Raw genomic sequence first — 23,234 nt, 5'->3', positions numbered from 1 at the left:
GTTAGTCCAGCCATAGCCACACGGGTCAATCTCAACCAATTAGAGTCGAAAGAATTAAGAGTTGGTTGCGGAGTACGAGTCCAAGTATTGGCGAATCAAGATGGATAACCAAAAACAGCAGAAAGCTCAAAATCAAGGACCCTCAAAGAACAAGGGCTTTTGAGATGCCGCAGTCGAGTCTAAGTCAGGAATGATTGTTTTATCGCTACTGAGGAGTGGCGGCCCGGCTGTTAAAGGCTCGGGTCGTTGTCTTGCACGTCAATGGCGCAATAAAGAGCTCGTGAATTTATCGAGGCGAGCTATGCACCAGTCGCATCATGATACTCAGCTACAGAACATACGAAATATTGGTATTATTGCTCATGTTGATGCTGTAAGTAGAATACCTCAGATATTGTTCGCTCAATAAGGCTCACATGGATGAAAGGGCAAAACAACTACCACGGAGCGAATGCTCTACTATAGTGGTGTCACGCAACGTGTTGGAGGTGAGCGTATAATTAAAGCTTATTAAGAGTAAATACTAATGGAAAAGTAGATGTCGACTCTGGAAACACTGTGACAGACTTTCTAGACTTGGAGAGAGAACGTGGTATCACCATTCAATCAGCGGCCATCACATTCAAATGGCCTCTTCATCAATCACTCGCCCCAGGACAACACGCAAAGACAATCAATCTTATCGATACTCCCGGTCATCAAGACTTTCGTTTCGAGGTTGATCGCTGTCTTCCCATTCTTGATGGAGCCGTCTGTATTATCGACTCAGTCAAGGGCGTTGAAGCCCATACAGAAAGAGTATGGGGCTCTGCTCACGAGTTCAAAGTCCCACGCATTGTATACTGCAACAAACTCGATCGAGAAGGCGCTTCTTTCAAAAAGGCTGTTCTTGAGATCGGTTCACGTCTCAAAGGTTGGCCCCTGGTCTGCCAGATTCCTTGGTGGGAGAAGGAGGATTTTGTTGGTGTAATTGATATCGTCAACAGAGTGGGTTACCGATGGAAGTCAGAGCGTGAAAAGACCGTCTACAACACCGCTCAGCTGAAAGAAAAACTGTCAAGTTCCAACAAGGATCTTCTTCCTGAGATTGAGACTGCAAGACAAGCTTTGATCGAGGGTCTTGCGGATTTCGACGAGGCTATCATGGATGAGTTCCTCGCTGAGAACGAGAACATCGATGCGGCTTTGATCAAGCAAGCTATCCGAAGAGTTATTCGAGACGGTGATGGTCGTGTCATTCCTGTGTTTGCAGGATCTAGTTTCCGTCACATTGGCGTTGAGCCATTGATGGATGCCATCACAGATTATCTACCAAGTCCAGACGAGCGCCCATCCGCAGAAGTTCGTGTTGGTCCAGCAAAGCAGCGCTTAATCGAGGTTCTCGAAAGCAGCCCCAAGACAGCCAGAAGTCAGGTTGCCTCTATTGCTTCAGTTTTCAAGGTCTTCAACCACCCTAAGGAGGGTGTAATCAGTTTTGTGCGAGTTTACCACGGCACTCTTACTAAAAACGCAGCGAGTTTCAACACCAATATCTTGAACAACGAGAAGCCTATGGGGATTCTTCAAGTTTCAGCAAACATGACGCAGGATATTCAGACCCTGGGAGTTGGTCAGATCGGAGCTTTGAGAGGCTTGAAGAAAGCTCGAACAGGTGACACACTCATCACGATGAATGGAAACAAACCTATTCCTGAATCTTTCCGTCATGTCAAGATTCGACCACCGGAGATTCCGCCACCCGTGGCATTTTTGCAAGTCGAGCCTTATGGTAACGTTGCTGCCCAGCAACTCCAGATTGCGCTTGAGAATACTACAAGAGAAGATCCCAGTCTTCGGTACAGCCGGGACCCAAAGACCGAACAGTTTACTATCCAAGGCATGGGCAAACTTCATCTTGACGTGTCACTTTACAACATGAAGCAAAAGTACAAGATCGATGCCGACTTCGGTCCTATCGAGGTTGATTACAAGGAATGCGTCACAGAGCCTACGCGGCCACAATACACAGTCTTTGACCGTCCCGTCGCAAGCAAGTCCGGCAAAGTCTCATGCACCGTTGTCCTGGAGCCACTTGAGGAGCACCATCGAGAAACTTTACTAGAATCCAGCGTTGAGCGAGACGGAAACATATACCACGTCGCCATTCCCTTGACGGGAGACACTACCACTCTGAACTTTGACCCTGAAGAGGCGAGGGCGCAGCTTCTCAACGGCGCTATTGCAGGTCTTGCGAGGGGTCCTCGTCGTGCAGCTCCCGTCCACGGGTGCCACGTTACCATCACACTAGACACAGAACCTGGAGCATGCGAGACACCCACCGGAGGCCACTTCAGCAGTGCATCCAGGACGGCAGTGCAAGCTGCCCTCCGAGATGCATTCGAGAAGGAGCAGATTGGCGTTCTGGAACCCATCATGCTTGTCAACATCACCTGTCCAGAGGTCGTAGCCGGCGCGGTGCAACACGACGTTACAGCCGGCGCTGGAGGTCATGTTTTGGAGGTCAATGATAGATCTGCGGAGTCTACAGGTGAAGATCATATTGATGTGTCCAAGATCTACACTCCTCCTGATCCGTATGATTCTATTACTTCTCTGAAGGGTAAGAAGTCTATGGCGAGGGTGGTTGAAATTATTGCAAAGGTTCCGTATAAGGAGATGTTGGACTATGATAATCATTTGAGGAGTAAGACTGCGGGACGACACTCTATGACGATGTTCTTTGACTCTTTTGCTAAAGTTGTTGGACATCGTGAGAAGGGCCTGTAGAGGACTTTTATGAAAATTCATGTAAAGGATTGTAAGATAGAAAGCAAAAGTGAAAGCAGTTATGTATACTATGTATCAAATTTATCAAGTTTACGCCATAAAACCCTTGTTATTTTTACATATATCTAACAAGTTACGCGAGTATCGCTGCATGCCATTTGCTGTCAGAACTATATCGCGGTTTTGAAGAACAGGATCATGAATTTAAGCGAGTGTATGTATGACTGATATATGTACTGAATCCTATATACAAGAAAGAACAGGCGAAATGCCAGATCCTATCAATATCTACCTTTTGAAAGGGTATTTCCATCTCAAATTCCCAAGTGTCTATCATAAACGCCAAAACGAGTGAAATCATGCCCAAAACGCTCATCCCATGCAGTAAATCAAAGTAACAGAAAGAAATCAGTAGCCTTAGACAGATCGCTTCTTGATGTTGCACTTCTTCAAGCACTCATCAACACCAAGAGCAATGCTTCGAGGAATAGCAGCGCGAACCTTGTCAATATCCTCACCAGCAATGCTCTGGCCAAAAGTAGCAGCAATAACATCATCGCTCAGAGCAACAACCTCATCAGCAATTTGACCAGTGCCGAAATCCTCAGCAGCGAAAGAGGCGACGAAAGTAGCAGGCTCGCAGTCGGGGTTGAACTGAGTGTGGACTGAGCCTTGGTAGAAGGGAGTCATCATGTTGGCCTTGAGTTCGGTGCGGATAACTCGGCGCTTGCCGTCCTTGTCCATGACGCCGTTCTCGGGAACCATCTCGGTGATGAGACGGCCGGAGGTTACGACTTGGAGTTCGGCGGAGCGGGGGTGGACGTGGAGAGTGTTCATGCCGCAAGCTGGAGAGTATGTTAGAGTTGTTGTATAGAGAGGAGGTGTAAGAGTGAAGCTTACCATTAACTCGGCCAAAGGCCATGCCTGAGCCAGTGCCAACAAGAGCGGGAAAGGTCTTGCGGTTGGCAGCGACGAGTTCGCCGCCCTTTCCGGGGTTGGGCTGCTTAGTGTTGAAGTCGAAGACGAAGTCATCGTCGTTGGGAAGTAGAGCGAAGCGATCAGCGGCACTGATATGTGTTAGTTGAGTAATCAGTGGGTGTTAGTTGGGGGCTGCTTACGTATCGGCAAGTCGAAGCTGGGCAGTCAGACTGGGAGGTTCTGTTCGTCGAACATTGCGAGGAGCAGCCTCAGTGAAAGAAGTGAGAGCCAAGATGGCAGAGATGGTAGCAATGGTGAACTGCATTGTGATAGTTGGTAATTGTTATAAGTGTGAGTTGTATGAGTGTCAAGAGACTGAGTTTATGTAGATGGTTGATGAAGCTGGAATGTTTGTGAATGTAATGATGATATTGAATGATAATCTCAACTTGACAGGACAACACCATCTTCTTATACCTTCTTGATCATCATCAAAGTCCGCAGGATAATCAGGCACAAGATAGCTAAGCTTAGCTATCTGACAGGAACAGCTCTATCCCAAGGCTTTGCCAACTCAAAAATAGTCCACCGCCTACGGAAACTCCAACATCCGCTGCCAGTTCATCATCAAGGCCAAGGCCCTTCCACCAGCCACATCCTTGGAGTCGCAGTGTCTTGGTGCTGAGTGATCAACTGCCATTGGTCATCTGCCGCTATTTCAAGATTCTGGGGGCTGTGCAGCTAGATCCAACAGACTGGGCCTGGGGCCGCAGCTGACCAAAAATATCCCATTGACAGTAGAGTAAGCGCTTCTGCGCGTCAATGTCAGCACCAGCGATCCTGCGTTTCTACGGATGTTGAACAGCCGATGGAAGCGTCGAATGAGGTTGAGTTTTTGTTTCTGTTGGCCAGAAACAAACCAAAACACATGAGCCGCTATGTTTCTGTCATAAGCCACCAAGACCTATATGTAAGCCAGATATGAATTTGTTGTTTCTATTTGGAACATGAGGGAAATATTTCATTCTTTTCATGAGTATGTTTTTGCTTTTAAATCTCCCTTGCAGTTCTCTTTGCTGGTAGAATCTTGGAATGTCTCATATTGGAGGCTGGTCGGACTGACTCAGGTAGGTAGCGGAAGAGATGTCCTCTAAGACTTAAGCTATCAAACAAAGTGGCCTAGGTGCTACTCTAAGCTGGCATAATAAGTGGCCAACTTATTTCGTCTCTTATGGTTTCGGCCAATTCTTCCGACACCCCAACGCGACTCTTTGCATAGAAAACAACGATGATTCAATGTGGGATATAGGTTAGGCTTGTATGGAATCGTAATGCTGTCATCAAAACGTAATAAACAAAGTTGAATCAGTCAGAACTTTGAATGCTGTGGCTTAAAGTGTTCCTCCACATTGTTTTACTGCAGCAAGTAATTCAGCCACTCCCGCTCGGGAAGGGCTCTCAATAACTTTGTTTGGGGTTGAAACATGGCTTCAATGTTTAAATTGTTAAATTGCTCTATCCACCTTGAATGAGGAGAGTCTGCATGATCTGACCTGTCCCGTTCCCACTTGACCCATTACCCTAGATTATCGATGTCTGTGTTTTATATTTTGTTATTGAGATCTGTTAATACCATTGCTTTTTGTCATGAAAATGACGTGGCAATTGTGATTGAAAGTTGCTGAAGCAGAGACACTGAGGTTGGAATTCTGACTCAGTTCAATGCCTCTTTGTGCTTGAAGAATGCATTATCAGGTCCAGAACTAGATATCCCCATATCATTACGGAGCAACCAAATAGAAAGCATGGGGAAATATCCTCGACAGGCAAGTTCCAGTGGATATACAGTAAATCTGATCCTAGAACAGATCAAGGCCGACAACCGGAATGCTACCTTGAAATTTCGCTTGAGCTTATAGCATTGGCAGTGGATATCTTGGTCCGCGCGATAGAATCGGCTGCAAGGTAGAGTTTTAAGCGATATTTGGATCCTCTGATAAGAATGCTTGTTTATTCGTAATCAGAACTGTTATCCGATAAAAGATATCGGTCTATGAAGTTATGTTTGTAGGTGATAGAGAAGGGATATTCATGATATGGGAATGCAGATAAGGGATGGTCATTTTTTAGGTACCTTCCATAGTACTTACCTCTTGAAGCGGTTGAGCAGCAAGGAGCATTAGTGAGGAGGCAGGTGCTATAAGCCACGCGCCTACCTACAATTACTAGAGGATGGGTAGTCGCCTTCTAACCTCGACTCAACACCACGGCCAAGTCAATCAAGTGATAAACAAACAGGCTCAACATGACCCAAAGAAATAGAATCCTTCGGCCACTATTCGACGCCTTGCCCTCACAGCTTCTACTATGGAGACGCACTAAACCAGGGAAGCATGGCGTAGATCTTCCAAAGACCAAACTAACAAACGGTAACTAAAATTAATGTCTCCTCAATGGTAGGTGAGTCCTTCCATCAATCTTATTCTTATTTGAACGAAAAAGCTGACTCGCCTTAGAATTAACCTCGCCAGCCAAGCGCGTCTCGACAGCCAATCCTGAGCCGCATAGAACGCGTCCCGTTCAGCCTGTTTGTCTCTCCGCGGGCAATCAGTTGTGGCTCCGGCTCTAACAGGAGCCGTCTGTGAAGCCGTTGTGACGCTAACCGAAGACACATTGGCCCAGGAACAGCTTTACTATTGGCATGCGGGAAAAACTACCGTCAGGGGCTTTGAAATGACCAACGAGCCAATGTGAGCTTCCGCCGCAAGCCACCGAAGAAAACGTCCAGGGGTTAGAACCATGGTGGAAGATGAGACTGAGAGCACAATGGAACAAGGACACCGTCATCTTTGACAGGAGAAACAGGATCAAGACAAGACAAGAAGCGATCCAGAACAACAACCCAAAACCATTACCGAGACAAGCAACCATTGATGTTGCCCACAAAACCCCAGAATTCTGCTACTGGAACAATGCCTTCAAGGGAACAATATTCTCTTGCCGTATCCGGGCCTTTGTTCCGAACATGCTGGTCTTATTGCCGCAGTGTCAACCCTATTTTGTATCGACGACTTCTCGATTAAGCTCGTCCTGTCATGATGCGATAGACTTTAATCTGCTCCAAGCACTATCCCCTGAGCCAACAGACTCAAGCAAGGCACAGTCTCTACCAGATTGGTTGGATCGGAACTAGGGGTCAGGCAAGGGCCAAGTCTGATTGGGGACAGTTTCATTACTCGAACCCCCATCACAGGAGAACCTCCACATTATGACAGGGGATCTCAAGTTCATGCAGGTACGGAGAGGCCAGGGCTCAACATGGGGTCTAACCACGAGCCCACTCAGATGAGGCCCTCGCCTGTCGCTCAATCTCTTGGTCATGGGTGAATGCGCCGGCGTCCGCGCTCTTGACCATTGCTCATTTCCTGGGGATCCATTTCCATCTCGCCCACTGTCGATCTCTTAATACTCATGTCCTTGCTTCCTTGCCTGTCACTCACTCTTTCGTTTCCTTCCTTTTGTTAAAACGTTTCTGTCGCTGGTCCACAAACCTGTTGGCCTTTTCTCGTCAGCTTCATCACTCGTTCTGTTGCTCGACGACAATTACACTCATTTACCGACGCCAGCTGGATATATGTCTTGTTGTTTTTGACAAGTTCTTTGAAGGATTGGAGGTATTTACGCATATAATCAGAAACATACTTTTTGGAAATTCGAACCGGATCGACTATCTTTGATCGACGACAATCACAATGAGATTCATCAACGTTTCAGCTGCCCTCGTGGGTGTCCTTTCTGCGCCAGCAATCGTCGCTGGCAAGTCCCATGGCCACCGCCATGGTCAACATTCTGCTTTCGAGTCTCGCCCTCTCCAGAAGCGAGGAGGACAGTGCCAGTTTCCTACCGATGACTCCAACATGGTCGCTGTCACTCCTGATGCTAAGAACGCCGGTTGGGCTATGAGCCCCGATCAAGAGTGCAAGCCCGGAAGCTACTGCCCCTATGCTTGCAAGCCCGGTATGGTTATGAACCAGTGGGACCCTAAGTCAACTTACGACTACCCTTCTTCTATGGTACGTCTGCGAAACATCAGCCATCAACTCGGGATACCTTAACTAACACTTCTCAGGACGGAGGTCTCTACTGTAATGAGGACGGTGAGATTGAGCAGCCTTTCAAGGGCAAGCCTAACTGTGTCTCTGGCACTGGTTCCGTTGAGGCTGTCAACAAGTGTGGTTCCACCATGTCCTGGTGCCAGACTGTCCTGCCTGGTAACGAGGCCATGCTTATCCCTACTGTTGTATCTTCCAGTGCAACCCTGGCTGTTCCCGCATCCTCTTACTGGTGCTCCACCGCTGCTCAGTAAGTTCTATCTTAAATCTCGACGATCAATGAAGATCTCTAACCATCAACTAGCTTCTACATCAACCCCCCTGGCACTGGCGAGGAGGGCTGTATCTGGGGTACTGAGGACAAGCCTATTGGTAACTGGAGCCCTTACGTTGCTGGCGCCAACACTGAGTCCAACGGTCAAACCTTTGTCAAGATTGGCTGGAACCCCATCTGGGAAGACTCTGCCCTGAAGAGCGAGCTTCCTGAGTTTGGTGTCGAGATTCAGTGCCCTGATGGTGGCTGCACCGGTCTTCCTTGCAAGATCGACCCTACCAAGGGTGGTGGTAACGTTGGCAGCGAGCTTTCTGCCAAGGGCGCTGGTGGTTCAGGCTTCTGTGTCGTTACTGTCTCTAAGGGCAAGACTGCTCAGATTGTTGCTTTCTCTACTAGCGGCGGTTCCGGCTCTGGCGATGACTCCGATGACTCTGAGGACTCTGAGTCTTCCACTGCTGAGGCTGAGCCCTCTAGCACTGCTGAAGCCGAGCCTACCACCTCCGAGGAAGTCGTTGTTAGCACCACCGCTGAGCCCACCACTTCTGCCGCCCCTACTACCTCCGCCGCCCCTACTACATCTGCTGAGCCCACCACCAGCAGCGCACCTGAGACTACCTCTACTCCTGTAGAGACCACTACTGAGCAGGCCACTTCCACTACTGAGTCTTCTACTACTTCTGAGGAGCCTACTTCCACCACCTTCACCTCCGCTTCCAAGTCCAAGACAACCAAGTCTTCTACCAGAAAGGTCTACCCTACTGTCAAGCCAGGTATCTTCCGTGAGAACGGAACAAGCACCACTTACACCAAGTCCGAGACCGAGACCGAAATCAAGGAGACTGCTGCCGCTACTGAGGTGGACTCCGGTGCTGCTCCCTCCGAGACCAAGGACAGTGGAGCTGGTCGTGACCAGGGCAATGCTGCTCTTGCTGGCCTCGTCGTTGCTTTCATCGCCGCCGCCTGTTTCTTCTAATCTATGTCCCCTTTGACGACCATTCACCACTGTCTCACCACAGTTGGTTTTCGCTTCACAGACTCTATTTACCACATACATTCCTTTATTATTGGTACTATACATATATTATCAAGCCATATTTCTATCGGCGATAGTGTCTATTACCCCTTAACTATACGACTCAGCAGTCATATAGCTGTTGAGCCAGTTGGTTGACGATACCCGCCCCGGGTATTAATATTCGTCAGGAGTCTTATTTGACTCTTTGGCCCGCGGGCATTATATATAAGTTCAACGCTTCTTTTCACGGTCGATATACCCTTTTTGCAATCATTGGAGACATTGGATATTTTTGGAGGAACAAGCGATGGTTTTCTTTTTTAGCTTATTAACGACGTATGCACACTATGAACAGAGAGTATGGTTTGGAGCTTGAGTATGTCGGGTGGTTAGGGGAGAAGAATATACGGGGACGGCTAGTTGATGGGATGATACTCTGGTCATCTCTAATAAAAATGAAAATAATCTTGATTAGATATTTAATGGTGTGATGTACGTTATCGCACTCAGTATTGCAAATAAAATGTGTCTGATTATGATTGATTGTTTGAGCAAAATGTCCATTCTCTTAATTCAGCCAAGTTGCTATCTAATCTCTTTGTCCACTGGGTATCATACAGTTAAGTGATATTATACAAACGCCACCAAGATTTCGTGCTCTACCATATATCCAACACGAGTTCTTTTTGAATGACATCCTACTTGACCAATCCAGGTACATCATCAGGGTCGTAATCCTCATACCTCCTATCACGAACTGTGTGCCACACGTTGGGCCAACCAGCAAGCACAGGACTGCCCTTGGCCTTAGCTCCGATGATAGCAAATCGTCCTGATCCATGAGCAATGAAACCGTGCATCGAACCCTGTTGCACGAGCGTCGCGACTGTCATTTCCACGTCTTCGGACGTGACCTCTGCGTTGCCCCATATCAGACCCTCGTTGGGCCGGAGAGATTTGGGACCACCAGGTGGCGGAACTAGCGTGGAGTCGCCTTCTGGGGTTTGAGCATTGTTCTCAAGGGCTCTCATCAGAAGAGGGTTGACGTTCTGAGATCGGTTGAGACCGTTGGGTCCTGCTGGAACCCAGCCTTCGAGACGGCGTTGAGTGTATGTGGCGACTGCGTGAAGGTCTGCCAGGTCGAGAGTTGCCGCTTTGCGTGATGATGCGTCTGTTGGTGGGACATATGTGAGAAGGAAAGTCTTACGACTCAGTGAGCGCCAGAGAAGTGGTCGCAGGCGATTGCTCAATGTCAACAGGAGACCTTTTTCAAAAAGCCAATCCTCATGTTGTGCTAGGTGATGTTGAAACTGGATAAAGTTGCCAGATCGAACAGCCTGGCAGATGGGAAAGAAGACTGGTGCCAGACCCTGACATTCCTGACGTTGGAGCAACACCTGGGATGGGAAGCGTCCTAATAACATGTTGCAGGGGATCAGATATGTGAGGATGTTGGTTCGGTGTGAAATCAACTGCGAGGGAGTCTGGAGATACGCCTGTTCGAGGCATAACGCAGCGCGCAGGTAGTGGTTGTTAGAGAAGTTAAAGCGGCCTAGATAGTACAGAAAGGTAACGCGCTGCGCAGCTGGATAGAGTGACAGAGGCGGAGAGATGGTGGAAATGTTGACGAAAATCATCTTTGCAAGATGTGTTCTCCGGCACTATTGTCATGTCAGCTTCATCCCATGTAACATGTAAGGGCCATATCATACTGCAAAGAGAAGTTTGAGGACCAGGTTGGCAAACATGTAAACGCCAACCTTCTTGCCTTCAGGTTTATCGTAACGACCACTAGATCGGTCTGTCAAACAAGTAGTAAAGATCTTTTGAATAATCTCCGCTGATGACTCGGCAATAGTTTTGTCTTCGTCGACGGCACGTAGACGACGCGCCAATTCAGGCTGTCTGCTGAGAGACATTGTGAGACGGGCAAGAGTTTCCGACAAGGACATGCTCGTCTTAAGAAGCATGGCTCCATATGTAGGATGAGCAAAAGCCGTCGAACATGAGCTGTAGTCATTAGCGATGGTTCTTTATGTGATAATATAGGTTCATACTTGACAAGGCCACTGAGTAACTGATGCGCGCCCAGCAAATCATCATAATTCACGTCGCGCCAAAAGGCCATGTAGTCTTTCATAAAGGCGACAAAGCCCGGCCACACGGTCGCTTGACCTTCAGGCACGTCATCTTCTTGAGGTAGCGACTTTTCAATGACATTGTCAAGGCCCTGTTGGCGGAATTGAGAGCGTAGCTCAGCTGCGAGGTTGTGGTATTGTTGTGGTGAATTGGGCTCTACCTGGAGCCAGGCACGAAGCTCGTCGCCATTTTGAGACCGGATGAAATTACGGATTTGGGTGAGGAAGTCGAGAACTAGAGGCATTGCGGAAGGTCCAGGTGTTGTGAGGAGACTGAGGGTGATGAATGAGTGTGAAAGTGAAGGTCAATGGAGGTGAGCTTGGATTGAAAAGGTATTGGCTCCACTGTCTGGTGTTCTTGAACAATGCAGGGACAACCGTTTACAATGCACCTCACAAGAGGCCGGAACAATATAACAAACACCCTGATTACTCTTTCAATTGTTTCCATATATTCATCAAGGGTTTTTGTGAAATTCAAATATGTCGAAGCTCGACAGTGTAATTCATATGAAATGGCACATCTCATGTGGCATCAACTTCGATGTTCGATTCATCTTACCCTACACTTCTCTGCCATCTATCACTGCCAAAGATTTGGTACAGAGGGATGACTGCTAGCACAGTCTTCACTAAACAAAGCATAAGACAGATTTGTTGTATTATTCAATTTTTGACTATTTTTTGTTATACTGTAATATCATAAATAGCATCGCTCATCATATCTATCCGTTGTAATTTTATACAGACTCAACACGCTGCACAACAAGAGCAGTCGCAGCGCCACCACCGTTGCAGATAGCAGCAACACCATACTCACCAGGCTTAAGCTGGTGTAGAAGGGTAGTAAGGATTCTTGAACCGGAGCTACCGAGAGCATGGCCAAGTGAGATGGCACCTCCCAGAGGGTTAACCTTGGCATTCTCAAGACCCAGGATCTTGGCGTTGGCGAGAATAACGCTGGCAAACGCCTCGTTGAACTCCCAGATAGCAACCTGATCCTTGGTAATGCCAGCACGCTCGAGAGCGATGGGGACAGCCTTGGCGGGAGCAACAGGGAAGTCGATAGGTGCAGTAGCAGCATCGGCGTAACCACAGATCTTGGCCAGAACTCGAGAGCCAGAGCCGTATTGCTGGGCAATGGCCTTGCTTCCTAGAACGAGAGCGCTAGCACCATCGTTAAGAGTAGAGGAGTTGGCAGCAGTAACAGTGCCGCTTCCGTCGCGAACGAAAGCGGGCTTCAGCGTGGGGACCTTGTCGAACTTGACATCCTTGAAGCCCTCATCGGTGTCGATAACAGTCTCGCCCTTGCGCGACTTGACAGTAACGGGCGCAATCTCATCAGCGAAGGCCTTCTCCTCCCAAGCCTTTTGCGCATTGCGGTATGACTGGATAGCGTACTCGTCTTGCTGTTCTCGGGTAAGGTTGTGGTTCTTGACTGTGTTCTCGGCGCAGTTGCCCATGTGGAATTGGTCGTAGACATCGGTCAAGCCGTCCTTGATAAGGCCATCCTCCATCTTGACATGGCCAAAGGCAGGAAGACCGCTGGCGCGCGACACGTAGTATGGGACTTGTGACATGTTCTCCATTCCACCGGCGATCTGAGCCTCAGAGAGACCCATCTGGATGTTCTGAGCAGCCAAAGTAACAGCCTTCAGTCCAGATGCGCAGACCTTGTTAATAGTTGTCGCCTCGATCTCCTGGGGCAGGCCAGCAAAGATGGCAGCCTGTCGAGCAGGCGCTTGGCCGACATTGCCCTGGAGGACGTTGCCCATGTACACATCGGTGATCTTCTCGACGGGGACCTTTGACTTTTCCAGGGCGGACTTGATAGCAACAGCGCCGAGCTTGGGAGCCGATACTGACAAGAAGGAGCCGTTGAACTAGGAATTAGTTAGCAGGCTGCCATGAAGCCAGTTGTTTGGATATAGTTCTTACCTTTGCGGTGGGAGTTCGGGCAGCGCTCAGAATGTAAGCATCCTGAAGCTCCTTGCGCAGGGCAGGTCGTGTAGAGAACTGTCGCGCGCCATTCACATGTCCAGCAAGCTGGGCCAGCCGGCCAGCGGATCTAAGTTGTGTAACAGGCATTTTCGAGGGATATGAGGGTATCACGATGCAACAGGAAAGACAGGGAAAAAAAAAAGAATAATCCAGGAATGGGAAAGAATAAGGAAAAGACAAATTGTATTAGTAGCACGGGTATATAATAAGACGACCTCGGGTATCGTAATCTACGGTCCTCTTCGGCTTTCAGCGGGGGAGGGCGCCCGAGGTGGCGGGAAGAAGCTCTCCCGTGCCGAACCCCAAACAATCCGGGGCACCGCAAAGTGACGTCGATAGAATTAATAGGCCGAGAGGTACAACACTTACCACAGGTTTGCATTATAACTAAAAGTATCCACGAATGGTCAACGACATATTCTACCGTGTTCATCAGTTGCTTCATGCCGAACAGATACTCTCGCTCTAGCAATTCGCATGTATCGGAATTAAATATCATTCCGAAAGATGGATCTCTCATGAAGGAGAGCGGTCTTCGTCCCCCGCGTCCATGTGAAAGTCCCGGAGCTAAAGGAACGGCTTTCAAAGAGCCTCTGTAGGATAGTCACCCACGTGATCAGATGGAGCTGACATGAGGCCAGAACGGCAAGTGGGGTACTGCCGAGCGCTGATAGGCCTGATTCAGTGTTGTCTCTGATTGGCAAATTGCCACCGAACTTACGGATCCCTTCTGCTTCCCTGTGGAATCATTCAACCAAGTGCCTGTCCTATCGATGACCAATCTCCATCTCCGCCCATCACTGCATTGCACCGCCAAATCCATCGTTCCCTAGAGACAGCGAATCCTGCATATTCATTGAAAGATCACCATCAGGGTCGCAGCTACGCTTTCTCTACCTAACATCATCCTCCAACTCTTTGTCACTACTTTCGCCTTCTCGCCTATCCGCCATCATGTCTACCGCTGCTCGTCGTCGTCTCATGCGAGACTTCAAGGTACGATGCGCTCCCGCAAGCATTTTCAGAAGCTTATCTTGCTAACTTTGATGGTAGCGCATGCAGACTGATCCTCCCGCCGGTGTTTCTGCTTCCCCAGTTCCAGACAATGTTATGACCTGGTACGATCGCTCTCTTTGATGACGCCGCTTCCAAATACTAATCGAACATGTTATAGGAACGCCGTTATTATCGGCCCCGCAGACACCCCATTCGAAGACGGCACCTTTCGACTGGTGATGCAGTTCGAAGAACAATATCCAAACAAGCCACCTCAAGTCAAATTCATCAGCGAGATGTTCCACCCAAACGTTTACGCCACCGGAGAACTTTGCCTGGACATTCTGCAAAACCGATGGAGTCCTACCTACGATGTCGCCGCCGTCTTGACCAGTATTCAAAGGTGAGGAGAAAAGCACAAGAGGGCCGTGCTGAAGCTGACCATGTCTAGTTTGCTCAACGACCCCAACACCGGTTCGCCTGCGAACGTCGAAGCATCCAACTTATATAAGGACAACAGGAAGGAGTACACCAAGCGGGTTAGGGAGACCGTCGAGAAGAGCTGGGAGGACTGAGAAACGACCGGCACCCTACAAGGACAGAGAACGGTATGCCAACGTCGGTTTGTCCAGAACTATGAATCAGGGTACTCAGTTTGCTCTGTATGTTACAGCGCCCCCACCCAGGGCGCAAGCATGTATGTAAATGGCGTTTGGGTGCGTTGGAGTTGGACTGAACTGCATTCGAGGCGTTGCGAGCGTCCAGGAAGTCCCCAAGAACGTTAGGTTATGATATCACGAGGGTTCATCATATATGAAGAGGAGTTTTATGTTTCTTGTAATGTCCGTGTCTCACCGTGTATCCATCAAGTGCTTAGTCTGGGATGGACCTTACGAATGACCCTGGAATGACTCAGACAGACAGTGAATTGTGTCTTAGTGATAAGAAGCAGGAATCGTGGCATTTGTTTGTCATTTCCATCTTAAATGAACTTTATGCGGCTCTTGCAGGAATTCCATTGTCCTTGAATAACTAATATGCGCTACTCCGAGGCATTGTGATACTGATGACTGTCAATTCATGCGTTGGAAATCAGTAAAGATCGACCTTTGGTCATTTACCATAATAGGCAGTGTGTTGACTACTTCCCTACTAACAATTCCAATTCGTCCCTCATGAACCCCTCCACACAGCAACCCGACAATCCCAAACCCCCGGCACTTCTCCAAATTACTTCGAGTCCATCAAGACGGACCGGACCCATGGAACTGTCATGAACAGCACGGAACCTAACGTTTAAGGCCACAGAGGCCTAAATCTAAATCTCTAAGGGTTAGGTCCCCTAAATTACAGGCTGGACCCCCCTGAGTAGCCCTGACACCTGAGTCCCCTCCCCGTTTCGGCCCCTCTTGGCGCGCGTCTTCTAAAGGTTCGGACCTATCACCTTCTTCAAAACCCACCGCCTCTGGTTGCCAACAACAAGACGTTGGGTTAGGCTGTTGATTTGTTGTTACTTGTTACCATATCGCATCGTCGATACAATATTCGTACATCCATCCATCGACTCATGCAATTTGTTGTTGATCGCACGACAGACAAATCACACTTATCTTAACAACTGTATCGTGCATTTTAACCCCCCGTCGTTGCAGCGAAACCCTGTACTCTTGGCCTGGGGCCTCTCGATCTGCGACTTTTCTGGCTCTCTTCAGACATCCACAGTCACTAGACGACACACTAGACCTCACCTCTCTTTGTTTCGAGGTCGTCGTCTTCCCCCTCCTCTCGCCGCCATTTTGTGGCTCGTTGCAGCAATTCCACGGCCCGCATCTTCTGCGACCCCCCTCACAACCCCTGAAGGGTTCGCTTCAACGCAACCAACGATCGAGCCCGACTTTTTTCTCCCAAGGACGACAGCGCCGCGGCCCATGATAACGTTTGTTGCGTGACACATAGCCTGCGTTCAATATGTCGTCCGCAAATGGTATCAAGGTTGTCGCCAGGTTTCGACCTCAGAACAAGGTCGAGCTTGCGTCGGGCGGTACGCCCATCGTCAGTTTCGATGGCGACGAAACTTGTATGCTCGACGTATGTTGTCCTTTTGCGTTGCTGTTCCTCTCGCGGGGGGATACAACATACGGTGAGACTTCATGGCTAACGTATTCGACAGTCCAAGGAGGCGCAAGGTAGCTTCACCTTTGACCGAGTCTTTGATATGGGATGTAAACAACAAGATATTTTCGACTACTCAATTCGATCCACCGTCGACGATATTCTCAATGGATACAACGGTACCGTCTTCGCTTACGGCCAGACCGGTGCCGGTAAGTCTTATACCATGATGGGCACCAACATCGACGACGACGAAGGCCGAGGTGTTATTCCCCGTATTATCGAGCAAATCTTTGCCAGCATTATGTCGAGTCCCGGCACCATCGAGTACACCGTTCGAGTCAGTTATATGGAAATCTACATGGAGAGGATTCGAGATTTGCTCCAGCCCCAGAACGATAACTTGCCTGTCCACGAGGAGAAGAACCGCGGTGTCTACGTCAAGGGTCTTTTGGAAATCTATGTCTCGAGTGTCCAGGAAGTATACGAAGTCATGAGGAGAGGAGGAAATGCCCGAGCCGTCGCTGCCACGAACATGAACCAGGAATCTTCACGATCGCACTCCATCTTTGTTGTCACCATTACACAAAAGAACGTCGAAACCGGATCAGCGAAGAGCGGACAACTGTTCCTTGTCGATTTGGCCGGTAGTGAAAAGGTTGGCAAGACCGGTGCCAGTGGACAGACACTCGAGGAAGCCAAAAAGATCAACAAGAGTTTGAGTGCTCTGGGAATGGTCATCAACGCCTTGACCGACGGCAAATCCTCACATGTTCCTTACCGAGACTCCAAGTTGACCCGTATTCTTCAAGAATCTCTCGGTGGTAACAGTCGGACAACTCTTATCATCAACTGTTCCCCTAGTAGTTACAACGACGCCGAAACTTTAAGTACGTTGCGATTTGGTATGCGAGCCAAGTCCATCAAGAACAAGGCCAAGGTCAACGCCGAGCTCAGTCCTGCCGAACTCAAGTCCCTGCTTAAGAAAGCGCAAGGACAGGTCACAAACTTCGAGAGCTACATCTCCAATCTGGAGGGTGAGATTCAACTGTGGCGATCCGGTGAAGCGGTCCCCAAGGAGAAGTGGGCTACGCCGGCCGCTTCTACCGATGTTGTTGCTAGAACCAAGGCCGAGAACAGGACATCTACTCGACCTTCTACTCCTTCATTAATATCAGATAGCCGATCCGAGACGCCTGGGATATCCGAACGTGCCGGCACTCCCAGTCTACCACTGGATAAGGACGAAAGGGAAGAATTCCTACGACGAGAAAATGAGCTGCAGGATCAGATCTCAGAGAAGGAGTCTCAAGTTGTTACAGTTGAGAAGCAGCTTCGAGAAACCAAGGAGGAGCTGGTCTACCTCAAGGAACACGACAGCAAAGTTGGCAAGGAGAATGAGAAGCTCACAACTGAGGTTAACGAATTCAAGATGCAACTTGAGAGACTCAGCTTCGAGAGCAAGGAGGCCCAGATTACTATGGACGCGTTAAAGGAGGCCAACTCGGAGCTTACTACCGAACTCGACGATGTGAAGCAGCAACTTCTTGATGTCAAGATGAGCGCTAAGGAAAGCGGCGCTGCTCTCGACGAAAAGGAGAAGAGGAAGGCCGAGAAGATGGCCAAGATGATGGCCGGCTTTGACTTGGGCGGCGAGGTGTTTAGCGAGAACGAGCGCCACATCGCGGAGACTATCGAGAAGGTCGACTCGCTTCACGAGCTCAGCGCAACTGGCGACAACATCGCGCCCGACGAGTTTAAGGCACTCCGGGCTCGCTTGGTGGAGACACAAGGTATCGTTCGACAAGCCGAGCTGTCCATGTACAGCACCACCTCTAGCGACGCCGACTCAAGAAGGCGACAAGAACTTGAGACTCGTCTCGAGGCCGTCCAAGCCGAGTACGAGGAGATCCTCACCCGCAACCTCGGTCCCGAGGATGTTGAGGAGGTCAAGGCTCGATTGGAGAATGCCTTTGCCAACCGACAGACTGCCCAGTCCGCATTCGTCGACGAACTCAAGGCCGACATTGCTCAGAAGGCAGCTGAGAACACAAGAATGAAGACGCTGATCGACGATCTCCAACAGCGGGTTAAGGCTGGCGCCACCGCGCCAATGGCCAACGGCAAGACGATCCAGCAGCAGATCGCCGAGTTTGACGTCATGAAGAAGAGCCTCATGCGTGATCTCCAGAACCGATGCGAACGTGTCGTGGAGCTCGAGATCTCTCTGGACGAGACACGAGAGCAGTATAACAACGTGCTCCGATCGTCAAACAACAGGGCGCAGCAAAAGAAGATGGCGTTCCTCGAGAGGAACCTGGAGCAACTCACCCAGGTTCAGCGCCAGCTGGTCGAGCAAAACTCGGCTCTCAAGAAGGAGGTCGCTATCGCTGAGCGCAAGCTCATTGCTCGCAACGAGCGTATCCAGAGCCTGGAGAGCCTGCTACAGGATAGCCAGGAGAAGATGGCTGCTGCGAACCACAAGTACGTATATCCGATGAATTTCCGTTTTATGAACCTTGCTAATAAAACGCCTAGGTTTGAGGTTCAGCTTGCTGCTGTCAAGGAGCGTCTCGAGTTGGCCAAGGCCGGCAGCACTCGTGGTCTTAACTCGCCAGGCGGCTTTAGCTTTGCCAACGCTGGCAGCAGGATCGCCAAGCCTCTTCGAGGAGGCGGTGGTAGCAACGACGCTGCCCCCAGCATTCCTACGATCCAGAACCTCCAGGGCCAGAACGAGGGCAACACCAGCAGCGGTAGCAGCAGCAAGCGCGCCAGCTGGTTCTTCACCAAGTCATAGACGTAATGAGGGAAAGATAAATAAAGAAAAAAGAGCTCGCTGCTTTTTTGCTTTTGGGCACGGCGTTGCGAGCAGATTCTGTTAGACACACACATTCACGCACCCTACCGTTCATACCCCCTTCTCCCCTTTTCCCATTCGACGATTGCCACCCCTGTTCAACAAAGCTCTCCACACATTTGTTTCTCCCATGCTGTTGCTTTCTACCTTGTCCCCGATTTCTGTTTTGTTTCTGATTCTATAAGAAGGCGATAGAGGGTGGGGCGGCTACGATGATTTGGATTTACGACAGGCATCGCCATGGGACCATGACTGGGACGGATGGGTCGTTATAGGGCTGGAGCATTGGGCGCGAGAGATGAGTTGAAAGCCGGCTGCAGTGGAGGAAACTTGCATATATATAGTCTTGTCACGACCACGTAGTTAAGGCACGAAGTTCAAGAAAGTCAATGAATTGAGGTTCTAACAATCTATATTTGATCTCGTATGTATAAGGAAAAAGGCTGAAAAACAGAGGGGGATATCTTGATCGAATCCTTGACAGTTTGTTCTAGTTATGATACTTGACTAAGTAGAACTATGGGTATGTATTCAAAACGGTCGTCTTTGGAAAAGGTGTTACAGTGCTATTCTTTTAGATCTTGATGTCGCCGTTTCCAGGACCATCTCCGTTGGTGCCGCTCAAGGTGGCAAGGAGGATGATCTGAGGAATGATAACAACCATCAGGCCAAAGACGGCAGCAATAGTGATGGCGATGACCTTGACTTCGAGCATAACAATACGGTACCAAGCAGACTTGGAGAAGCTGGACCAGGCGTCACGAACGGTGGCGTAGCCTCGACCACCGACAACAACAGGCTCGATGCGACCGTTGAAAGAGCGATCGAAAGGAACAATAGTGTCGGCCTCAGCGGGGAGGAGAGAGGCCTGGACACGGACGAGAACAACGTAGGCAGGGATCTGGACGGCGATCTGGAGGAAGATAGCCAAGATCATAATGCCGAAAACGCCACTCTCGTTGCCATCGAACTTGGGAACCTCCTGGCCATCCTTGTCTAGAGCGTAGAGCGTGCCGAGACCGCTGAGGGTGACGATCTGAGAAGCGGCCCAGAAGATAACGGTAGGCCTCCAAGTGGCGAGGAAAGTGGTCTTGAAAGAAGGAATTCGCTGGTACCATCGAAGCTGAGACTCGGGAGTGATAATGATGTGGACCCAGGCGGTGCTGAGCTGGACACAGATGAGAGAGCTGATCAAGTGGGCGATGACAAAAGAGTAAGGAGTGACGTGGTAGAGACCGCCGTTGATGAGTCCGAGGCAGAAAGTTTGGATAATGTGCATCCAGATGCCGCGGTACATGGCACGGAAGCCGCCGGTGGATCGAAGAAGGCCGAAGGTAGCGCGGAAGGACGAAGTAACTGGCTTGCCCTGGCCAGCGGTGGGAGCGACAGGAACATCGGGAGAATCAACGGGCTTGGTCATGTCGTCGTTGGCGATAGACTCGACAGGGAGAGGAGCGTAAGCGGGAGGCTTCTCATCTTCGACGATGGCGAGAACAGGGAAGACCTTTTCGAAAGTGTATTGGCACTGGGTTAAAGTTAGCAAAGATAACGGTTAAACGATCATGGCGGTACTTACAAGAACCATAACAGGGATGAAGAGGATAAAGTTGGCCATGAAGACAAAGAAAGACCACTCAGGAAGCTGGTTGAGCTCATGGCCAAGATCAGGCTTGGGCACGTTATCGCGCCGCATGAGCGACGACATTGCCGTTTCGGAAAACATGATGAACTCTGATTTTGATGAAATAAAAAAGAGGTAAGGAAAATGAAGATGGTGACAATCCTCACGTTAAAGTTGATGGAGGAAGAGGAATGGTGTGAATTAATGGGAAATGTGAGGTGCTGGGGGGTCTTTAAGTTCCATGGTTCTAATGCCGTCAGCTGCGTTTACTGGCTGAAACGTAAAGCTAATTTAGGCAGTGACAGGGCGGCTCTGGGGGGCGAAAGATGATGCACAGCCCCCTGTTTATTGATCTACAATGGGAGTCCAATGATGTAACAATATCTGCAGTACCGTTAAAGAGACATGTACTGTACCGTACACTATATAGTAAATATATTTCCAGCACAAATTGTTATATGTTCTCCCAGCCTATACAAGTTCAACAGTAAATTTCGAAAATCTAGGTGTTGTCTGTATCGTGTTCGGGTTCAAAGTTTCCGGTGGTTGCCGGATTGGGAAATATAGGACTTCTATATGTATACTTCTCACAGGATACACGTAATCACCAAAACTCTCCAAAAAATGCCAGCATCTACAGCCGAGCGGTTATAAAAAAGTTACACGGAGCTCACAGTAACTATTTGCATAATCTTCTCAACGATTCACTGTAATTAACCTATAACGTTAGCAGAAAAAGCGTTCTTCCTTCTCTGATAGGCACAAGAGGCGTATGCTTGGCGCTTCCCCGAGGATCGGGACCCCTGGAGCTAAGGCTCTGCCTCTGAAGTCACAGGGTCGAATCTAACTCGGACCGGTTTTCAAATGTCTGAAACTCCTTTGGGATGTACCGAATAATTATCATCCACTGATTGACAATGAATATTGAATATGAAACAAGGGTCTTTATGCAGAATTATGGATTGTCTGTGTGTTGATGTTGCACAGAGAGAATGCCCCGCAATCATGACCTGAACCTTTCAACCTGCAGGGCCGACCGACGTCACTGGCCACATTCATTCATGAGTGGGACAATCCCTCAACAACCCCTCGGCCAGATCAACTAAAGGACCCTTTGCACTTCTGAATGCCCTCACTCCTTTTCCGTTCAGTATAATGTCCGGATCAGAGATTCCAAACCTTCTCAATTCTCTCCGCAGTGTCCGTGGAGGTCGGGGTCGTGGAAGAGGTAGAGGCGGCCATGCTTCCTCATCAGCTACCCACGACTCCACCATTCAGGGTACTGATACTGATGCTTCTGTGTCAAGACTAAGTGCTGTTGATCTTGGATATCTGGATGATCCTTATGCTCAGTACTTTGTTCAGAGCTCTGATGGACCTGCTGCTAGACGGCTTCCTATCATCAACAGAGGTACACTATTTCAACCATCCATCATGACATCTAACTTACCAACTTTATATAGGAACGTATACGAGAACAATTTCTCTAAATACTCTCATCGAGTCATTCTTAAATGCGGATGGAGAGTCTGCACCGAAACAGATTGTCTCGTTAGGTGCTGGTACTGATACACGGCCCTTTCGACTATTCGCTTCAAAAGCCCGTCCTGGCTTGGTCTATCATGAGCTTGATTTTGAAGTCGTTACTTCCAAGAAGCTAAGGACTGTTCAAGCTGTGCCTACTTTGAGAAACATCTTGACAAATGTCACACAACTAACGGAGCACTCCTGGTCAAGTAAGCCTTCAGCGGGTGGTGAGTACTACTGCCATGGCCAAGACCTGCGCAACTTTTCTCAAACGAAAACCCCGAACGAAGAAGAAGATACTCAGTCAACACCACAAGAACGACCAGAGGTCACTCTCCCCGGTCTTCGCACCGATATCCCCACACTGCTCCTCTCAGAATGCTGTCTCTGCTATCTCAACGTCACTGAAGCCTCAGACGTACTCAACTTCTTCACCACTCGCATCTCCAATCTCGCAACCATAATCTACGAGCCCATCCGCCCAGACGACGCCTTCGGTAAAATGATGATATCGAATCTCGCAGCGCGTCGTATCCAGATGCCCACTCTCAAGATGTACCCTACACCTGAAGACCAGCGAGCGCGGATGAGCAAAGCTGGTTTCGAGACGGTGCATCATATGACGATTGAGAATATCTGGCAGAATTGGGTGTCGCCTGAGGAGAAGCAGCGTGTGGATTCGTTGGAGGGGTTAGATGAGGTTGAGGAGTGGAAGTTATTGGCGGCGCATTATATCGTTGTTTGGGCTTCAAGGGGGAACGGATTTGGAAGCTGGGGAGGTATCGGAGGAGGAGCCTAAAATTCGAATAGATATGAATACAAGAACAACATATATATCATCATGGTTTTGCGACATTGTTTATTGTTTAAGAGCCAGCATAGGTATTTTCTGGGGCC

The 23,234-nt window shown here is 49.1% G+C and overlaps 9 protein-coding genes across 9 annotated transcripts; 5 read left to right on the top strand and 4 right to left on the bottom strand.

Annotated features, from left to right (window-relative positions):
* Positions 1–301: 301 nt before the first annotated feature.
* Positions 302–2,766, top strand: B0J16DRAFT_319115 (P-loop containing nucleoside triphosphate hydrolase protein; the record flags this gene model as incomplete). Its single annotated transcript, XM_046125492.1, has 3 exons — positions 302–373; positions 428–488; positions 539–2,766. 3 exons carry the CDS (start codon positions 302–304, stop codon positions 2,764–2,766), a joined length of 2,361 nt encoding a protein of 786 aa, XP_045985395.1.
* Positions 2,767–2,974: 208 nt separating this feature from the next.
* On the bottom strand, positions 2,975–4,109 carry B0J16DRAFT_339723 (RmlC-like cupin domain-containing protein). Its single transcript, XM_046127577.1, has 3 exons — positions 3,885–4,109; positions 3,667–3,833; positions 2,975–3,611 (listed from the first exon to the last, which is right to left on the bottom strand). Exons 1-3 carry the CDS (start codon positions 4,007–4,009, stop codon positions 3,184–3,186), a joined length of 720 nt encoding a protein of 239 aa, XP_045985394.1. The 5' UTR covers positions 4,010–4,109; the 3' UTR covers positions 2,975–3,183.
* A 3,327-nt stretch (positions 4,110–7,436) lies between these two features.
* Positions 7,437–9,043, top strand: B0J16DRAFT_383344 (uncharacterized protein; the record flags this gene model as incomplete). Its single annotated transcript, XM_046131322.1, has 3 exons — positions 7,437–7,757; positions 7,814–8,046; positions 8,101–9,043. The coding sequence occupies 3 exons, from the start codon at positions 7,437–7,439 to the stop codon at positions 9,041–9,043; spliced, it is 1,497 nt and encodes a 498-aa protein (XP_045985393.1).
* Positions 9,044–9,649: 606 nt separating this feature from the next.
* Positions 9,650–11,575, bottom strand: B0J16DRAFT_115912 (uncharacterized protein). The gene is made up of 3 exons (XM_046121536.1): positions 11,143–11,575; positions 10,798–11,095; positions 9,650–10,746 (listed from the first exon to the last, which is right to left on the bottom strand). The coding sequence occupies exons 1-3, from the start codon at positions 11,466–11,468 to the stop codon at positions 9,784–9,786; spliced, it is 1,587 nt and encodes a 528-aa protein (XP_045985392.1). The 5' UTR covers positions 11,469–11,575; the 3' UTR covers positions 9,650–9,783.
* Positions 11,576–11,946: 371 nt separating this feature from the next.
* On the bottom strand, positions 11,947–13,489 carry B0J16DRAFT_115901 (Thiolase, N-terminal domain-containing protein). Its single transcript, XM_046121535.1, has 2 exons — positions 13,162–13,489; positions 11,947–13,106 (listed from the first exon to the last, which is right to left on the bottom strand). Exons 1-2 carry the CDS (start codon positions 13,309–13,311, stop codon positions 11,964–11,966), a joined length of 1,293 nt encoding a protein of 430 aa, XP_045985391.1. The 5' UTR covers positions 13,312–13,489; the 3' UTR covers positions 11,947–11,963.
* A 441-nt stretch (positions 13,490–13,930) lies between these two features.
* Positions 13,931–15,230, top strand: B0J16DRAFT_339718 (ubiquitin-conjugating enzyme E2 2). The gene is made up of 4 exons (XM_046127576.1): positions 13,931–14,220; positions 14,278–14,342; positions 14,399–14,623; positions 14,672–15,230. The coding sequence occupies exons 1-4, from the start codon at positions 14,179–14,181 to the stop codon at positions 14,793–14,795; spliced, it is 456 nt and encodes a 151-aa protein (XP_045985390.1). The 5' UTR covers positions 13,931–14,178; the 3' UTR covers positions 14,796–15,230.
* Positions 15,231–15,956: 726 nt separating this feature from the next.
* On the top strand, positions 15,957–19,583 carry B0J16DRAFT_115878 (P-loop containing nucleoside triphosphate hydrolase protein). The gene is made up of 3 exons (XM_046121534.1): positions 15,957–16,308; positions 16,391–18,816; positions 18,871–19,583. The coding sequence occupies exons 1-3, from the start codon at positions 16,189–16,191 to the stop codon at positions 19,127–19,129; spliced, it is 2,805 nt and encodes a 934-aa protein (XP_045985389.1). The 5' UTR covers positions 15,957–16,188; the 3' UTR covers positions 19,130–19,583.
* A 1-nt stretch (position 19,584) lies between these two features.
* On the bottom strand, positions 19,585–21,028 carry B0J16DRAFT_413843 (uncharacterized protein). Its single transcript, XM_046133395.1, has 2 exons — positions 20,766–21,028; positions 19,585–20,714 (listed from the first exon to the last, which is right to left on the bottom strand). The coding sequence occupies exons 1-2, from the start codon at positions 20,910–20,912 to the stop codon at positions 19,764–19,766; spliced, it is 1,098 nt and encodes a 365-aa protein (XP_045985388.1). The 5' UTR covers positions 20,913–21,028; the 3' UTR covers positions 19,585–19,763.
* Positions 21,029–21,507: 479 nt separating this feature from the next.
* Positions 21,508–23,230, top strand: B0J16DRAFT_285560 (leucine carboxyl methyltransferase 1). The gene is made up of 2 exons (XM_046124055.1): positions 21,508–22,221; positions 22,274–23,230. The coding sequence occupies exons 1-2, from the start codon at positions 21,966–21,968 to the stop codon at positions 23,134–23,136; spliced, it is 1,119 nt and encodes a 372-aa protein (XP_045985387.1). The 5' UTR covers positions 21,508–21,965; the 3' UTR covers positions 23,137–23,230.
* Positions 23,231–23,234: the final 4 nt, after the last annotated feature.

Source organism: Fusarium flagelliforme (genome assembly GCF_020744385.1).
Source record: "Fusarium flagelliforme strain FIESC 12 MPI-CAGE-AA-0113 chromosome Unknown B0J16scaffold_3, whole genome shotgun sequence".
Classification (NCBI taxonomy): domain Eukaryota; kingdom Fungi; phylum Ascomycota; class Sordariomycetes; order Hypocreales; family Nectriaceae; genus Fusarium; species Fusarium flagelliforme.
Note: the sequence above shows the minus strand (reverse complement) of the source record. Positions and strands in the feature narration are given on the sequence as shown.